The sequence below is a fragment of the Dipteris shenzhenensis genome, chromosome 27, assembly GCF_047967505.1.
Source record: "Dipteris shenzhenensis isolate YYH24624 ecotype China chromosome 27, Dip_SZ_1.0, whole genome shotgun sequence".
In the NCBI taxonomy this organism is placed as follows: domain Eukaryota; kingdom Viridiplantae; phylum Streptophyta; class Polypodiopsida; order Gleicheniales; family Dipteridaceae; genus Dipteris; species Dipteris shenzhenensis.
In genome coordinates, this window is record NC_141622.1 from 19,178,829 (window position 1) to 19,193,310 (window position 14,482).

The following is a 14,482-nucleotide window of genomic DNA, read 5'->3' on the forward strand; positions in this document are numbered from 1 at the left end:
GAAATATGAGGTCTTTTGGCTGTACATCTCAGTGTTCTCTCTCCTGGTTCTGAATGTCTTCTATCTATCTTGTGTTCACATGCTGAAGTGTGATTAATGGTTGTGCATCCTAGCATATTTATTACATTCCAATTAGAATGTAATAGATCGGTGACAGAAAATCCTTAGAGAGACTGTTGTAATGTATATAAATGTAAATGGGTGGTTATAATGTGTGTTGAAATAATTACAGTAAAGGATTTGTATGTCAAGAGGTTCCGAGACGACTAGAAGATTTAATAGATTTGTTTGGGGTGATTTGCTAGTCATGTGCCGAGGGGCAAAGAGGTGGCTAGAAATTAATGTGGACACCCAAGATGGCTAGAAGGTTAGTGCATTTGGGTGAACACATGGTACTCACCATGTTAGGTAATGAACCTTCTTGGGGATCATGGGGTGATCTGATTCATGCAAAGGTGGAAAGAAAAGAGAGAGACAGGCCCACTTCAGGGTATGCCTACATTGAGCGAGTATAGATTGCAATCGGCTGGGTGGTGACTTAGTCTCGGAAGCCTATGAATGGTTTTGATTGGAGAAAGTGAATTGGAGCGTGACACTCTTGGTTAAGTGGTTTGGGTGGTGTTGTGGAAGTTCCATTGCAGGGTGATCCTCAGAACGACGACCAATGGTTCAGAATTACTCGTAGTAGTTCCAGGGTGACCTGGAAGGCTGGAACAGGCTAACAAGTAGATTGTGGGGCTGAAGCTGAAACAGTGTACGACAAAAATCCGAGCGAGATTCAGATAGCTGATCAAAAGCTAGCCAAGTGCAAAATCGATAAGGATTGACCATCTGTGATGCATGCAAAGGCTGTCAAGCAGATTGAGTACTGAGTGGAAGGGTTCATTTTGGAAAGGGCTTCCTTGTGCTAGAGACAGCCTGAGGGGCTGGATCTTGGGTTGGTCAGAGCGGGTTGCAGATCAGGTAGAGCATGGACGACCATGTGTGGAGCATCATGCTACAGATTAGAGGAGATTGCAGAGTGAAAAGCAAACCTGTTAATCATCTTAGGTTCGTGGATCAGTGGTGCATCCATGTGAGCTGAGGGATTGAAGCCGTTCAAATAAGAGTGCTCCCGGCGCAGAGTAGCACGTTGTGTGCCAGTTGAAGGAGGAGGCTGAGCATTACGAGAGAAATAGATCAAATCAAAATATGCATCAACAAAATACTTACTAGCTTCCCTGATATTCAGTCTAATGCTGAATAATCATATCTTGGAGACACAAATCTCAAAAACACAAAGCAAACACCACTAAACTAACAAAAGCATGCAAAAAAGTATGCCATCCATAACATCCAACATTGATCTGTCGCTGCTCTGCTGAAGACAAGAGGCTCCTGGCAGCAGGATCTGAAGTGGCCAAGGGTTGCTGACGCGTGAGCATCCTCGATAAGCAGTCCTGAGTGTACTGTTGGGGGCTAAAGGAGGAAAGGTGCGTGGGTGCGAGGTTGGGGAGTAAAGAAGGCTAGGTGCTAAAGGAGGCAGGGTGTGTGAGCGTGAGGCACAGAGGTCAACAGCAGCAGTTAGGCAACCTTTGGGCTTGCTTGCTAGGGAGGGGAGACTCCATAGCTGAGAACTAACTGGGCCATGGTCGACCCCGCTAGGATCAGGAGAAGAACAAAGTGGAAACGAAGGCAAGAGGGAGGAAACAAGAGCGCTGTGTGTGTGGGGGGGGGGGATTCTAATAATCCTCCTCAGCAGGGTGATAATACTTCTGGCCATACATGTTGGCTTCTGAACGCCATCATAGGTCGAATCTGTTACTCCAGCTCAATCTTATTGACCTTTGGAAAGAATCACAGCCAATGTTGCCAGGCTATACTTTTCAGCATAACGCTCAATCTTCTTATCGGGCTCGTCTAGATCATTGGTACAGGGTTAATCCACAGCACTATGATTGGTACAAGGTTAACCCTCAGCACTATGATTATTGGTACACGGTTATTGGTACATGATTATCGGGCTCGTCTAGATCATTCGTACAGGGTTAATCCTCAGCACTATGATTATCTCACTGCTAAATTATGGATGGATTATGATTTTACGCATTCTAATCATGCCCCTTTGTGGTTGAGGATCTCTCTTCATGACATGCTTGATGATCGGCTTATTCAAAGAAGGCTACTCATTGTCAATAATAGTTATTTGGCGCATGATGCATACAAGGCCATGGTTTATGAGGCTGTCCACCCCTTATCACAACAATATCGCTTTGGCATTGCTTGGGAAGCTTTCATTGCTAGAATGCAAGCAGTTATTCGCAATTATGGAAAAGCTTACATGAAGACTTTGAGAGAGAATGTTGCTCATGCTAAATTTACATGTCAATCCTTGACTGAGCTGAGTCGTATCAATATTTCTATGGAAGAAAATCAGATTTTATGCCAAGCTAAACATTGTTTGCAATGCAATGACAATGGAAAAATCTCTAAATGGGAGACATGGGCACAGCAAAGGGGTTTTTTGGATAAAGGATGTTCATCGAAAGCCTTTTTTAAAGGCTTACACTATAAGGCACTCTCAAAGTATTTGCAGGGTTCTTCTCTCTAATGGTGTATGGACTTCTTCTCGAGCACAGCTTGCCGCACCATGTGTTTGTCATTTTGCTGCTCAATTTGCTAAAGCAGGCTAAAGCAGATCCTCCTTCGTAGGAGGTTATTTCAGCAAGGCAGCGATTATTACAGCATGTCACTCCCATTTTCTCACCAACACATGCTTTGGGAATTCTTCTTGGCATATTGGGATCTTCTCAAGTCTCCTTTGCTGCAAATGATAAATAGTGCTTGGCAACATCAATACATGCAGGATTCTTGGAAGAAAGGGCTTGTAAAACTTCTGCCCAAGAAGCCAATCTCTGAATCTCTGGCTGATAGGAGGCCTATCCCTCTGATGCCTGTTATTTATAAGATCGTCACCAAAATGGTGGTTGATCATATCAAAGAATATTTGCATGATGGCCTTCATCCGGCGCAATATGGTTTTATTCCTCGTAGGCATATAACTGACAATACTGCAAATGCCTATATTGGGATTGAGTATGCCAAGTATACTGAATAGGATATTCTCTAGTTGCAAGTAGATTTTGCGAAGGTTTTTGACACCATCCAATGGAATTTTATAGCTCAGACCATGTGAGCTTTGGGTTTTGGTCAGAAATTGCAGCATATCATCTTTTGGCTCTACAGTAACAGCAAAGCTGCATGCATCTTGTCGTAGGATATTTCTAAAGCTTGGACACTCCGTTTTCAGTTCGCCAAGGCTGTCCTCTTAGTGCTATTCTATATAATATAGCCACGCATCCTATGCTTCAATATATTGACCATTTGGTGGCGACTACCATGTTACATGGCTTGCATGTTCCTGGAAGTAGCCCTCTGGTTGCTCAAGCTTATGCGGATGATTCCTTTTTGGTGCCACGGAATACTGAAAGGGACCTTTCTTCGCTTATGCAGCTCTCTCATTGTATGGGCTGGCAGCTGGCCTTCATCTCAATTTTCAGAAATCTCGCTTGTTGCCTTTGCATTCTAAAGATTAGTATAGCCGGGGGAAATTGTCCCACCCAATCAATTGGTACGTCATCTTGGTTATTCTTTGGGTTGGTCAATTACCCGTCGTCAACAAATTGATTGGGTTCTTGCCAAATTAAAGAAAAAGCTGGAATATTGGAAGTTAGCTACTTGGCCTTTGCATGTCCGGCTCAAAATTTTTCAATCTATTTTGGTGGTCTAGATTCAATTTTATCTGCCATTGATCTTTTTTAAGAAAGGAGATCTTATATCCTTTATGTCCGCCACTATGGAAATTTTCTGGCGTTCAAAGCATGGCAGGAAAAGCTTGCGCTTGATTCCAGTATAGCAACTATGTTCACCAAAATTGCATGGGGGGTTGAATATTCTCAACATTCATGTGCAAATTCGGGCTCATAAAGGGAAAATGATGCTGCAATTCCTACATGGTGATTACCCTTGGGCTGCTATGATGCGCTACTTACTTCTTCAACTTACTACTCCTACTTTTGGCTATTGGCAACCTATTCAGTGGGATTTTCTATTGGGCAGTATTGAAGGCAAGGTTAAAGGTTGCCCTCTTGTTTCTCAAATGTTTTTGGATTGGAAACATATTCTCTCGCATTTGGCTTGGCATGGCTGGGACTCCTTGCAGGGTAACTCTTTGAGAGCTAAGAGCATCCACCGGTCATGGGTTTTTTCTCCACCATTGGCTTTATATGAGCCCAGACGCTCATATTTTCTTAATTCAAAAGGGATCTCCTCTATCGCAGATGTCAATTCAAAATGGTGGCACTCTTTTATCCTTTCCTTTGGCTACTAAAAAATATGGTTTAGGGATGCATTATCGTCCTGTATGGCAAGTCATTACTCGGATGCTTTAGCCATTTCAGCCAATACCGCCTTTAGAACTTCAAGACAGGCTTTAGGATTGGACTCTTCTTCCAAAACACTCATCCATTCGTCCTTTGAAGCTGTTTAATATTACAGTCTCATCTTTATTATATAAAGTTCTGCTGTCTCCACCTTGGGCGTCAGACAAGGCTAATCAGATTTGGTGTTTACATCGGCCAGTCAAATGATGGAGGAAAAGATTGAAACAGATTTGGCACTCCAAGGTCCTTCTACGACAACAGGTCTTTCTATGGCGTGTTCTATTGGGGGTAGTTCCGTTTGGACAGCTTTTATCATGCAGACGTATTGTTCCAGCTATTTGTCATAGGTGTTTGGCTCCGAGGGAATCTGTATCTCATATTTTTTGGCACTGCCCCGAGACATGGAGCTTCTTGGGCATCCTTCGGCAGAGATTGCGACTTAGATTTCCTAAGGCTTCTTTCGAAAAGCTTTTCTAGCTGTTTGGGATCTATCCTCAACGGCCGGATTTTTAGTTGTTCTTTACCTGGGTTCGCTACTGGGCACTCTGGACTCTTTGGAAAGATAGACCACAGAGTCTTTTTTCTACTTTTTTTTTTTTTTGTCGCTCTTTGCAGCAATCGCTCTTCAATTTTCTACAAACTCACAACATAGATTATGATGTATATTTATCCTACACAGAGATTTTCTCTTGATGTAATCTTTCAACTTCCCAGTTTTGGGATAGCTATCTTGTAATATAAAGCAATCAAAGTTTTCACCAAAATGTGTGTGTGTGTGTGTGTGTGTGTGTGAGAGAGAGTGGAGGAGGAGAGACGACGGCGAGGGAGACGAAGTGTGCGAGAGAAACGAACACGACTCGAGGGTCTCCGCTCATCCCTGCGCTCTCCGTACACGTCCGCGTCACGTTTCTGTTCATCCCTGCGTTCTTCCGCTCGCTCCTGCGTTCTGCCCGTACAACTGTACGGACGCCGTACAGCCACACTTCTCTTTCTCTGCGTTGCTCCGTCGCGTCTGCTTGCCCTACGCCATCTTCCCCGTTGCACAGCCGTACCACTTGCCCTTTTCCGTACATATAGTCTTGCCTGCTGCGTCAGCCGCCCTTTCCACTTCTGAAATCCGTACAGTCTTTACTCTCCCTGCCTCCTCCTTCATTCCGTACAGCTCGCATCTCTAGCCTATTCTTCGTCCGTACAGCCCTTCTTTGTTCCGCCCTTCCTTCAATCCTGCCCTGTTTCTCTTCATGGAAGATCAGTTCAAAAGCTACTCTCGTAAGGAGTCGACCCGGGACTCCAAAAGACAACAGGTTGATTTTTCTACTACAGATTCGGTCGACGCTCACTATGTCTTTGATATGCTTAAAGATGAATTTCAGCACAGCCGGAAGGAGTGGGCCAAACCTCCCCCGGCCATCAAATACAAGTTGAAGCTTCCATCATTGGTTGCTCCTCTTCGAAAATTCTCTCAGCAAGCAGTTATCATCTTCTTCCCAGGAAAGTTACCTTCAGCAAATGATGTGGCTCAGTGGGTTCAGGCATTGTTGGGAGGCTGCTTTGTTGAAGGGGTATATTTTGCTTCTAGGGGTTTTTATGAGGTGCACTTTTCGGATGCCTCATATCGCCAGCAGATTTTGGAGATGTCGCCCCTTTTCTATGGCAGACAAATGGTGCATGTCATGCCATGGTCGCCAAACAAAGATTACCACAGCCTCATTCGACATCACTGCCCTGTATGGGTTGAGGTAGTGGATTTTCCAGACTATATGAGGGCTGAGTTACCAAGTTTGGCAGCCACTTTGGGGCAAGTTGTATGCCCACCCCGCCCTTCGGGTAATCGCAATCGCTTTTGTATTCTTTGGGATACAGATCACCCAACCCCTCCTTCCATTGCGGTAGAAGTGGAGGATGTTCCCCTTGGTGAAAAATATTTTGACTTGAAATGGGGAGTTTTTGCAGGTGCTTGTTTCACATGCCATAAGTTTGGCCACTTAGCCTCACAGTGTCCTGCATTTCTGCATCAGCTTCCACCCACAGCTATTGCTCCAGAAAATACTCCCCCTCCGACTTATGCCTCGGGGTCTAAGGCAATGCCTACCAAACTGGGTGATGTGGCTCTCAAATCTGTCCCTTCCAAAGAAAATGTACTTCAGGTTTCAGCTAAGCAAAAGGATAAGGGTAAGGGCAAAATTTCAGAATCTCATGTCTCTCCCCAGGGTGCCTGGCAGCAACCCAAAAAGGTTTTTGCTCTCAAACCACGTCCACTACAATCTCGCCATTGGGATGCTTCAATTTCTACCCCTGGTCAGACCTCTTCCCCTGCTGACAGCCTTGCTTCTCAACTGTGGGTTGATGTGCTAAAAAGAGGCATCCCTGTATGTGATAATGATGAGGATCATAGAGCTAATGATCCAGGAGCCCAGGTGGATGTTGATGTCATGGCTGAGGCCTAACAGTTTACACTCTATTCTGCCTTTTGGTTTGACTGTACATATCTTTTATGTCTACTTCAATTACTTGCATTACATACAATGTTCAGGGTCTTTGCAATGTCAATAAGTGGAGACTTTTCTGGCATTATGTACATAGAATGCATCCCGATGTGATCTCCTTACAAGAACACAACCAACACTTCTTGGCTGGCCAGCAAGGCCACTATGCTGGTTATGATATTTTTTATGCTGGTACAATGCACTTTTCGGGGGTTTGCATGCTGGTAAAACATGATATACAGCCCACGGTGGCCCACAATGATCCTCAGGGTCGATGGATGGTGATCAGGTGCACCTGGCAGGATACTCTCTATGAAATAGCATCTGTTTATGCCTCACAAACTTCTGCGACTAGAGCTCAAATGTGGGCCTCCCTCAAACAATACCCATGGCTTTCCAATGCTTTTTTGTGTGGAGACTTTAACAATTCGCCTGCCTCCCAAGACAATACTACTCATCGCTCTCACATGATCCCCACTGAGTTCCGACATTGGGAAGATATGCTCTCATCTCTGCATGCACAAGATCTATGGCTCTCAACAAGGGACACAGATATGGGTTATACATATCATCACAATGCCTTTACTCATTACTGGGCTCGACTTGACAGATGGTATTTGCTGCATGCTCAGCAGTATGCTGATTTTACATGTACATTGCGGATTGATCACTCCCTCCTGCTATCTGATCATTTTCCAGTATGCTTGACATTATCAATAGCACGTCTGACAGATGATATGCCTTTTTTTGGTCATCGCTTGCTCCATGTTAATAGTGCCTACTTGCTTCATCAACAATTTCAGAACATGGTGAGAGTGGCTGTCCGTCCCCTCCTCTTACATGCTCAGGAGGATATGGATTTTGCTTGGATCAGTCTTGCTCATCGCTTACAGGCTGTTATTCAAGACTACGGACGGAGTTACATGGAAAACCTTCGGCTCAAGATAAAATGGGCTCAATCCCACAAGCAGCAAATGGATGCAATCAGTTCTCATAGGCAGCTTACTTCTTCTGAACAGGATTCTTGTGCTTATGCGGTTCATATCATCCATCAAAATGATCTTCGCAAATTAAAGAAGTGGCAAATCCGAGCTCGTATGAAACCCCTTTTGGATAAGGGCTGCTCCTCCAAAGCCTTTTTTAAAAGTCTCCATGCGGATAGGCGAAAGGAGGATATTTGCAGGATCAAGAAAGCTGATGGCACCTGGACCACTTCCAAATCAGACTTGGAATTGCAATGTTCTAGTCATTTTCAGCATCTCCTTTCTTCTCAACCTGATCATTTGATGCAAGTAAATGCAGCCAGGTCTCAATTCCTTATGCATGTTCAGCCCATAGTATCTCGGGAACAGGCCCATGCATTGGAGCAGCCTTTTATGCTTAGTGAACTGGAAGATGCTTTGAGTCATCTATGCAAAAGCAGCTCCCCTGGTTGGGATGGACTGACTGTTGAATTCTTCCGTGCATTTTGGGGTGATCTCAAGAACACTCTCCTTCTAATGATCAATCATGCTTGGGCAGAACAATCTCTTCCTCCATCCTGGAAACATGGCCTAGTAAAATTGATTCCCAAAAAAAGGTTGTGTGAGACGATGGCTGATTGGCGGCCTATATCCCTCATGCCTGTCATTTACAAACTCATTGCTAAAATGATTGTCCTCAGGGTTCGCTTCCTCTTGCAAGCAGGACTTCATCCTAGGCAGTATGGGTTTGTCCCCAGAAGGCAGATCACTGACAATATCTCCAATGCCTTGCTTGCGATTGAGTATGCCAAATATTCTAAACAAGATGTTCTCATTCTGCAAGTAGACATTGCGAAAGCTTTTGATACTGTCCATTGGGATTTCATCTCTCAAACTATGCAAAAATTGGGATTTGGCCCTCGACTCGTCCACATCATTTACTGGCTTTATTCTCACGCCACGGCACAGTGCTTGCTTGGTGGTGGGTTGTCAAGAACCTGGACTATGACTCGCTCAGTGAGACAGGGTTGCCCTCTTAGTTCCTTACTGTATGCCATTGCTACCCATCCGTTACTCTTGCATATGGACTATCTGGCAGATACAGGACAGCTTCATGGCTTGCAAATTCCAGGGGCACAGTCTTTTCTTGCACAGGCCTATGCTGATGATTCATACTCCATGCCAAGGAATTCTCAAAGTGATCTTTCTCGTTTGATGCATACACTGAATGATTTTGGCATAGCTGCTGGACTGCATATCAATTTTCAGAAATCAAAACTTCTAGCTTTGAAAGAAGCTGATTGGCATGCACTTTTTTGGCCAGGCCACATTATCTCTTCCCTTACTATTGTCAGACATCTCGGATACCCCATTGGCTGGAATATTACTCCGCAACAACAGCTCAAATGGGTGCTTCAAAAGATCAACAAGAAGCTGGAATACTGGCATTTGTCCACTTGGCCTCTACATGTTCGACTCCGGATAGTACAGTCCATCATTATGGCATATGTGCAATTTTATTTGCCTCTTCTTCCTTGGTCTTTCAAGCATTTGGCTTCCTATATGTCCCAAGCTATGGAGATATTTTGGAAAAGCAAATCTCATAAAAAAGCTTTGCGACTACTACCTATGCAGTCTATTTGTTCACCCAAGACTCATGGGGGGCTGAATATTCTCAATCTCCAGGTTCATATGTTGGCAAGAAAGAGCACTATGATTGCTGATTTTTTTCAGCAAAAACAACCATGGGCTATTATGTTAGCAGCTATGTGTGGAAACATGGCTTCCCATGCATATGGGCATTGGATTACAGATCACTGGGAAGCAGTTTTATCTTCCTTTCAGGGAAAAATTCCTGGTTGCCCTGTTTCTACTGCTTTTCTTCATGATTGGAAGAGAATTCTTTCATATGCAAAATGGACAGGTGCTTCCTCTCATCATGGTAATTCTTTTCGATTGGAAAGCATCCATTGGAGCAAGGTGTTTGCATCGCCTCTCGCTTTACAGGCACCTATCAAAGCATATAATCTCATGAAATTGGGCATAAGATTTGTTGGTGATGTTGTGGATCAACAAGGCTATACACTTTCATTTCCACAAGCTTGCAGGACATTCTCCTTGGGTCTGCATCATAGATCCATTTGGAGAACACTTTCAACTATGTTGCAGCCATTTGTTCCGGTTCCTCCACTGTTTGCACAGGACAGATTAATGGACTGGAATTTGACTTCCATACCTCCTGCTACCCATACGCTCTCAATACACAATCTGACCTCCTCGAAGGTTTACAGATTTCTTCTTCCACAGCCATGGATTGACAAGCATGCCAACACTCTTTGGAATTTGGATAGGCCTTTATCTTGGTGGCAATCCCGACTCATGAAAATCTGGAAAGCCAAATTGCCATTGAAACAGAGGCTTTTCTTTTGGAGATGTATAGTGGGAGCCTTTTCCATTGGGGTGAAATTGGCAGCACGCCGCATTGCTTCTCCTTTCTGCCCCCGTTGCTCTCATCCCCGCGAGACAGTTCCTCACTTATTATGGTTTTGCCCGCACTCTCGCACATTGATCACTCATGTTTCTCATTTACTGCGGCTTCGGTTCCCTTCTATCAGATTTGGGAAACTTTTCTGGATGTTTGGATGCCTCTCATCTCAGATGTCTCCATTACTCCTTTTCTTTCATTGGACTCGCTTTTGGGTATTATGGACCATCTGGACACAGAGACTGCATTCTAGGATGGGTCAACAGTTTCCTCAGGCATATATTTTCTTCAGAATGTCCCTCAAGCAATCCTTACATGACAGTCTTGCTGCAAGGGATTTGGATGCTACTAGCCTTGAAGTGTTCTCTACTTGTTTTTGAGTTCTTCTATCGGGCTCTCTTTTGGAGTTCTTTGCTAGTGTGTGGGAGACTTCCCATATTGTAAATTTATGAGGATATAAATACAATGGATTTTACCAAAAAAAAAAGTGTGTGAGAGAGAGAGAGAGAGAGAAAGTTTATTAAAAGTCTTCAAAAGATCGAAGCGTGTATGAGACTAAAAGAAGCCTAATACAATGACCTGAAAGGGTTGAGCCTCTAATCGGGCATCACACTAACAATGAACTGAAAAAATCATATCATGTCAGATCTAATACATGAAATCTGGGCCCGTGGCCAGGGTAGAAGCTCAAGGTGATCCTGACAATGAATGAGGCTGTGATGACAGGAAACAGAGATTTATCAAGAAGAAAGTTCAAATACCAAAAAAGGAGCAATCCCAAAAGATGATAGAAATATTTTTAAACAAAAGCCTTAGCAAATATTGCAAAGCTTGTGTGTGCAGAACAAGAGCAGTGCGTGAATTAAGGAGCTCAAGTAAGATGTACTGTTGTCTAGTTTTATTCGTTGATCTACATGCTTATTTGATCCAACAATTCAGCTGGCCTTGAGGACCTTTAGAAAATATGCACAAATTGCCTTGTCACTCCTTTGTTTAAGAAAGTCCTGAAAAACTCGCTCTAGGCACAAGCACAATCTTACTGAATCTTTCCCTACACTTTTGAGTAGGCCCATTTCTACTCGTTGTTCACACATTGGCTATGTATCCTCCTCCCAAAAGATTTTGTCCCATGTCCTTGTCTCATATCTTGAAATGAGTAATCCTGTTCTAATGAAACCGAAATTCTTCCTTCCATAGCAACATAATTGGGGAAGGCCAGCTTTTGTAGGTCCTAAGGGAGTATTAGAAGTGACCACAACTGTAGCGAGAGATAGACTATCCTCACTCTCTCTCCTGCTCACTAACTGCAACTGCAAGATAATGCACTCAACACACAAAGTGATGCTGTGGATGTGAGTGAGAGAATCAGAGGGAGAGAATGTAATGGACCTCCGAAGAGGAAATAGATACAACTGAATAATGAATGCCCAAAGGGCTAAATACAACTATATGAAGGAGCTGAAACCCTCACTGCAAAACTAGAAGACTAGAACTACCTAGAGGAGGTGAATCCTCACTAGATCCTTGAAGAGGCTAAGGCTACCCTACTGGTCAGCTGCAGGGAGGCCTAGGTGCTGCTTCTGGAAGGCCTGAGGTGGGATGAGAAATGAAGGCCAAGGGGCTGCTTTTGTGCTTCGTGGGAGCCCCTGTGCTTGAACTTGATGGCATACAAACGTTGTCGATTGCTTGTTCCTCTTTTGAACCAATGAAGTAAAATCTGCTCTAGTTCCACGATCTTGGCCTCATCAACAAGGATAACCCTCTGTCTCAGGAAAGAATCTGAAGCTCTGATACCAATGTAGCGGGAGATAGACTATCCTCACTCTCTCTCCTGCTCACTAACTGCAACTGCAAGATAATGCACTCAATACACAAAGTGATGCTATGGATGTGAGTGAGAGAATCAGAGGGAGAGAATGTAATCGACCTCCGAAGAGGAAATAGATACAACTGAATAATGAATGCCCAAAGGGCTGAATACAACTGTATGAAGGGGCTGAAACCCTCACTGCAAAACTGGAGAGGAGGTGAATCCTCACTAGAGGCTGAGGCTACCCTGCTGGTCTGCTGCAGGGAGGCCTAGGTGCTGCTTCACTGAAGGTTGGAAGGCCTGAGGTGGGATGAGAAATGAAGGCCAAGGAACTGCTTTTTATAGGCCCCCTTAGACCTCAAAACTGACCGACCAGAATGGCCGACCCTACTGCTGCCCACCGACTGGGCTGTCATGGATGACCGGCTGCTGATGTGGCACCGACCAGTCCATGTGGCAGCCGACTGGCTGCTGACGTGACGCTGCTGATGTGGCGCCTTTGCTGCGACTGTTACTGCGAGTGCTGAGCTGGCTGCCTGTGTGGCAGTCCAGCATGGCCGCTGGCTGTGGATGCCCATGACAACAACTGCCCCCTTGCTGCCTGATAATTAATGCTCCTTTGGTGCGGGCCAGCTAGGTCCATGCTGTGTTTCACGCTCTGCTATTTCCACTGTTCTAGCCCCAGGTCCATGCTGTACTTCACGCTCTGCTATTTCCACTGTTCTAGCCGTACGATGAAGCGCATATGCACTATGTAGATGTCCTGGAGTCCCAGAATTGGATAACGACAAAAGTGAACCTTGCGTACCTGTATTCTACCTGCGTAGAAACATGCTCTCCTAGTGATTAAAATAACGTCATGTCAATGCATCCTAAAAGGCTAGTGGTGCATGTGGCACACTATGTGGACAGAGCCTTTGCATGGTTGGATTCTCAAGCCTGTCTTTAAGCTAAGCAGGGTCCCAAAGGTAATTCCAAGCCATATGCAAGCACCTAGCGGGGCAACAGAACATAAGAAGCAGGAGGAAGGCCTATTCAATCAGGCAGACCAGCTGGCTAGAATTGGCATGAAAGCCAACAGTAATAGTGACCAACCTAAATGCTAGCGGGCGTAGCTCATCAGCATGTGATGCTAAGTTCAGAACCGCATCAAATTCAGAAAGAACAGCACACCGAGATGCAAGATTGCAGAGCTTGGCCCGTTATAAACCAGAGCATGCAGCCATGATTGTATGCACGAGTGTAGTTGACTCTTCCAAAGCAGCAAATCCTGTAGCCAGAAGGCCTGGCATCTCTGCTTCAAACTTTTATATATAAGAAGGAGTGTGAACAGAGACTCAGATAAGGCGTATTGTTTCTGAACATCTATTGCATAGACACAGTGTTCTATGCTGTAGGCCATGAGTGGATGACAAGATAGATCTAACGAGTAAATATACATGATATTTGTATCCTAGAGAAACTGCGATTGTCCAGATGCCCTTCTCTCTCAGCATCAAATTTAAGATTTTAAAGTTTATGACATGCATTAAAATCCTTAACAGAATTTGTGTACTGACCATTATATTGTGTGTGATTTTATTTGGTAGTTCCTGAACAAGCTTTGAGAGCTCTTGATTGTCCTTAAGGTAACCGGTCAGAGTTTGAAGCGTATGATGCTGAGTTTGCAGAGCATCCTGGACATGCTGGGAGGCCCTCTCCGCGTCAGCCAAAGGAAATGCATCCGCCAATCGCCTCACTTCCCCCTTCAAAGGGGGCGCCATTCGAGGTCCGCAACACAGCCAAACAAAAAAATATGTATATGAGACTTCAGCTCGTTGTCTTCCTAGGGCTGCTTATTATTAGTGAGCGTTGGCTTTTATCTCGCTCTGCTGCCTTCTGTTTGTTGCTCACCGTTTGTTCTATCTATTGATGGAGCTCGGCCTTAAAATGGGCTGTGTCGCTCTGGCCTTGGTTGAAAGGTGCTTGCCGTTCCCCGGCGCAGCTCAGGATTCTATCTTGGTCATCGGTATGGGGCACTATTGGCACTTTCAAGAGCTCATGCCCCGGGCGCAGCTCTGGATTCTATCTTGGTCATCCCGTATGGGGCACCACTATTGGCACTTTCAATTTCCCCATAAAAACAAAAAAAAAGATAATAGGAAGGATGGAACCCAGTAAGGTAATAGGAAGGATGGGCCCGCACACAAACACAAACCATATAGGGCCGAACTATTGCACAGCATGAAATGTAGGATTTGAACAAGATGCAGACAAACTCTAGAGAAAGACAAGTCTAATAGCGAGGACGAGAAGGGAAACCTAGATCAAGGAGAACA

General features: G+C 44.6%; 1 protein-coding gene across 4 annotated transcripts in view; it reads right to left on the reverse strand.

Moving 5' to 3' along the window:
• The window catches only part of LOC147883989 (uncharacterized), a 39,935-nt gene extending 25,889 nt beyond the window's left edge, over positions 1-14,046 (reverse strand). For all 4 annotated transcript variants that reach the window (XM_087398614.1, XM_087398615.1, XM_087398613.1 and 1 more), the window contains exon 1: positions 13,724-14,046. In XM_087398614.1, coding sequence (XP_087254740.1) covers positions 13,724-13,927 — 204 coding nt within the window. In that variant the 5' untranslated portion in view covers positions 13,928-14,046. The remainder of the gene's footprint in view (positions 1-13,723) is intronic.
• Between the last annotated feature and the right edge of the window lie 436 nt (positions 14,047-14,482).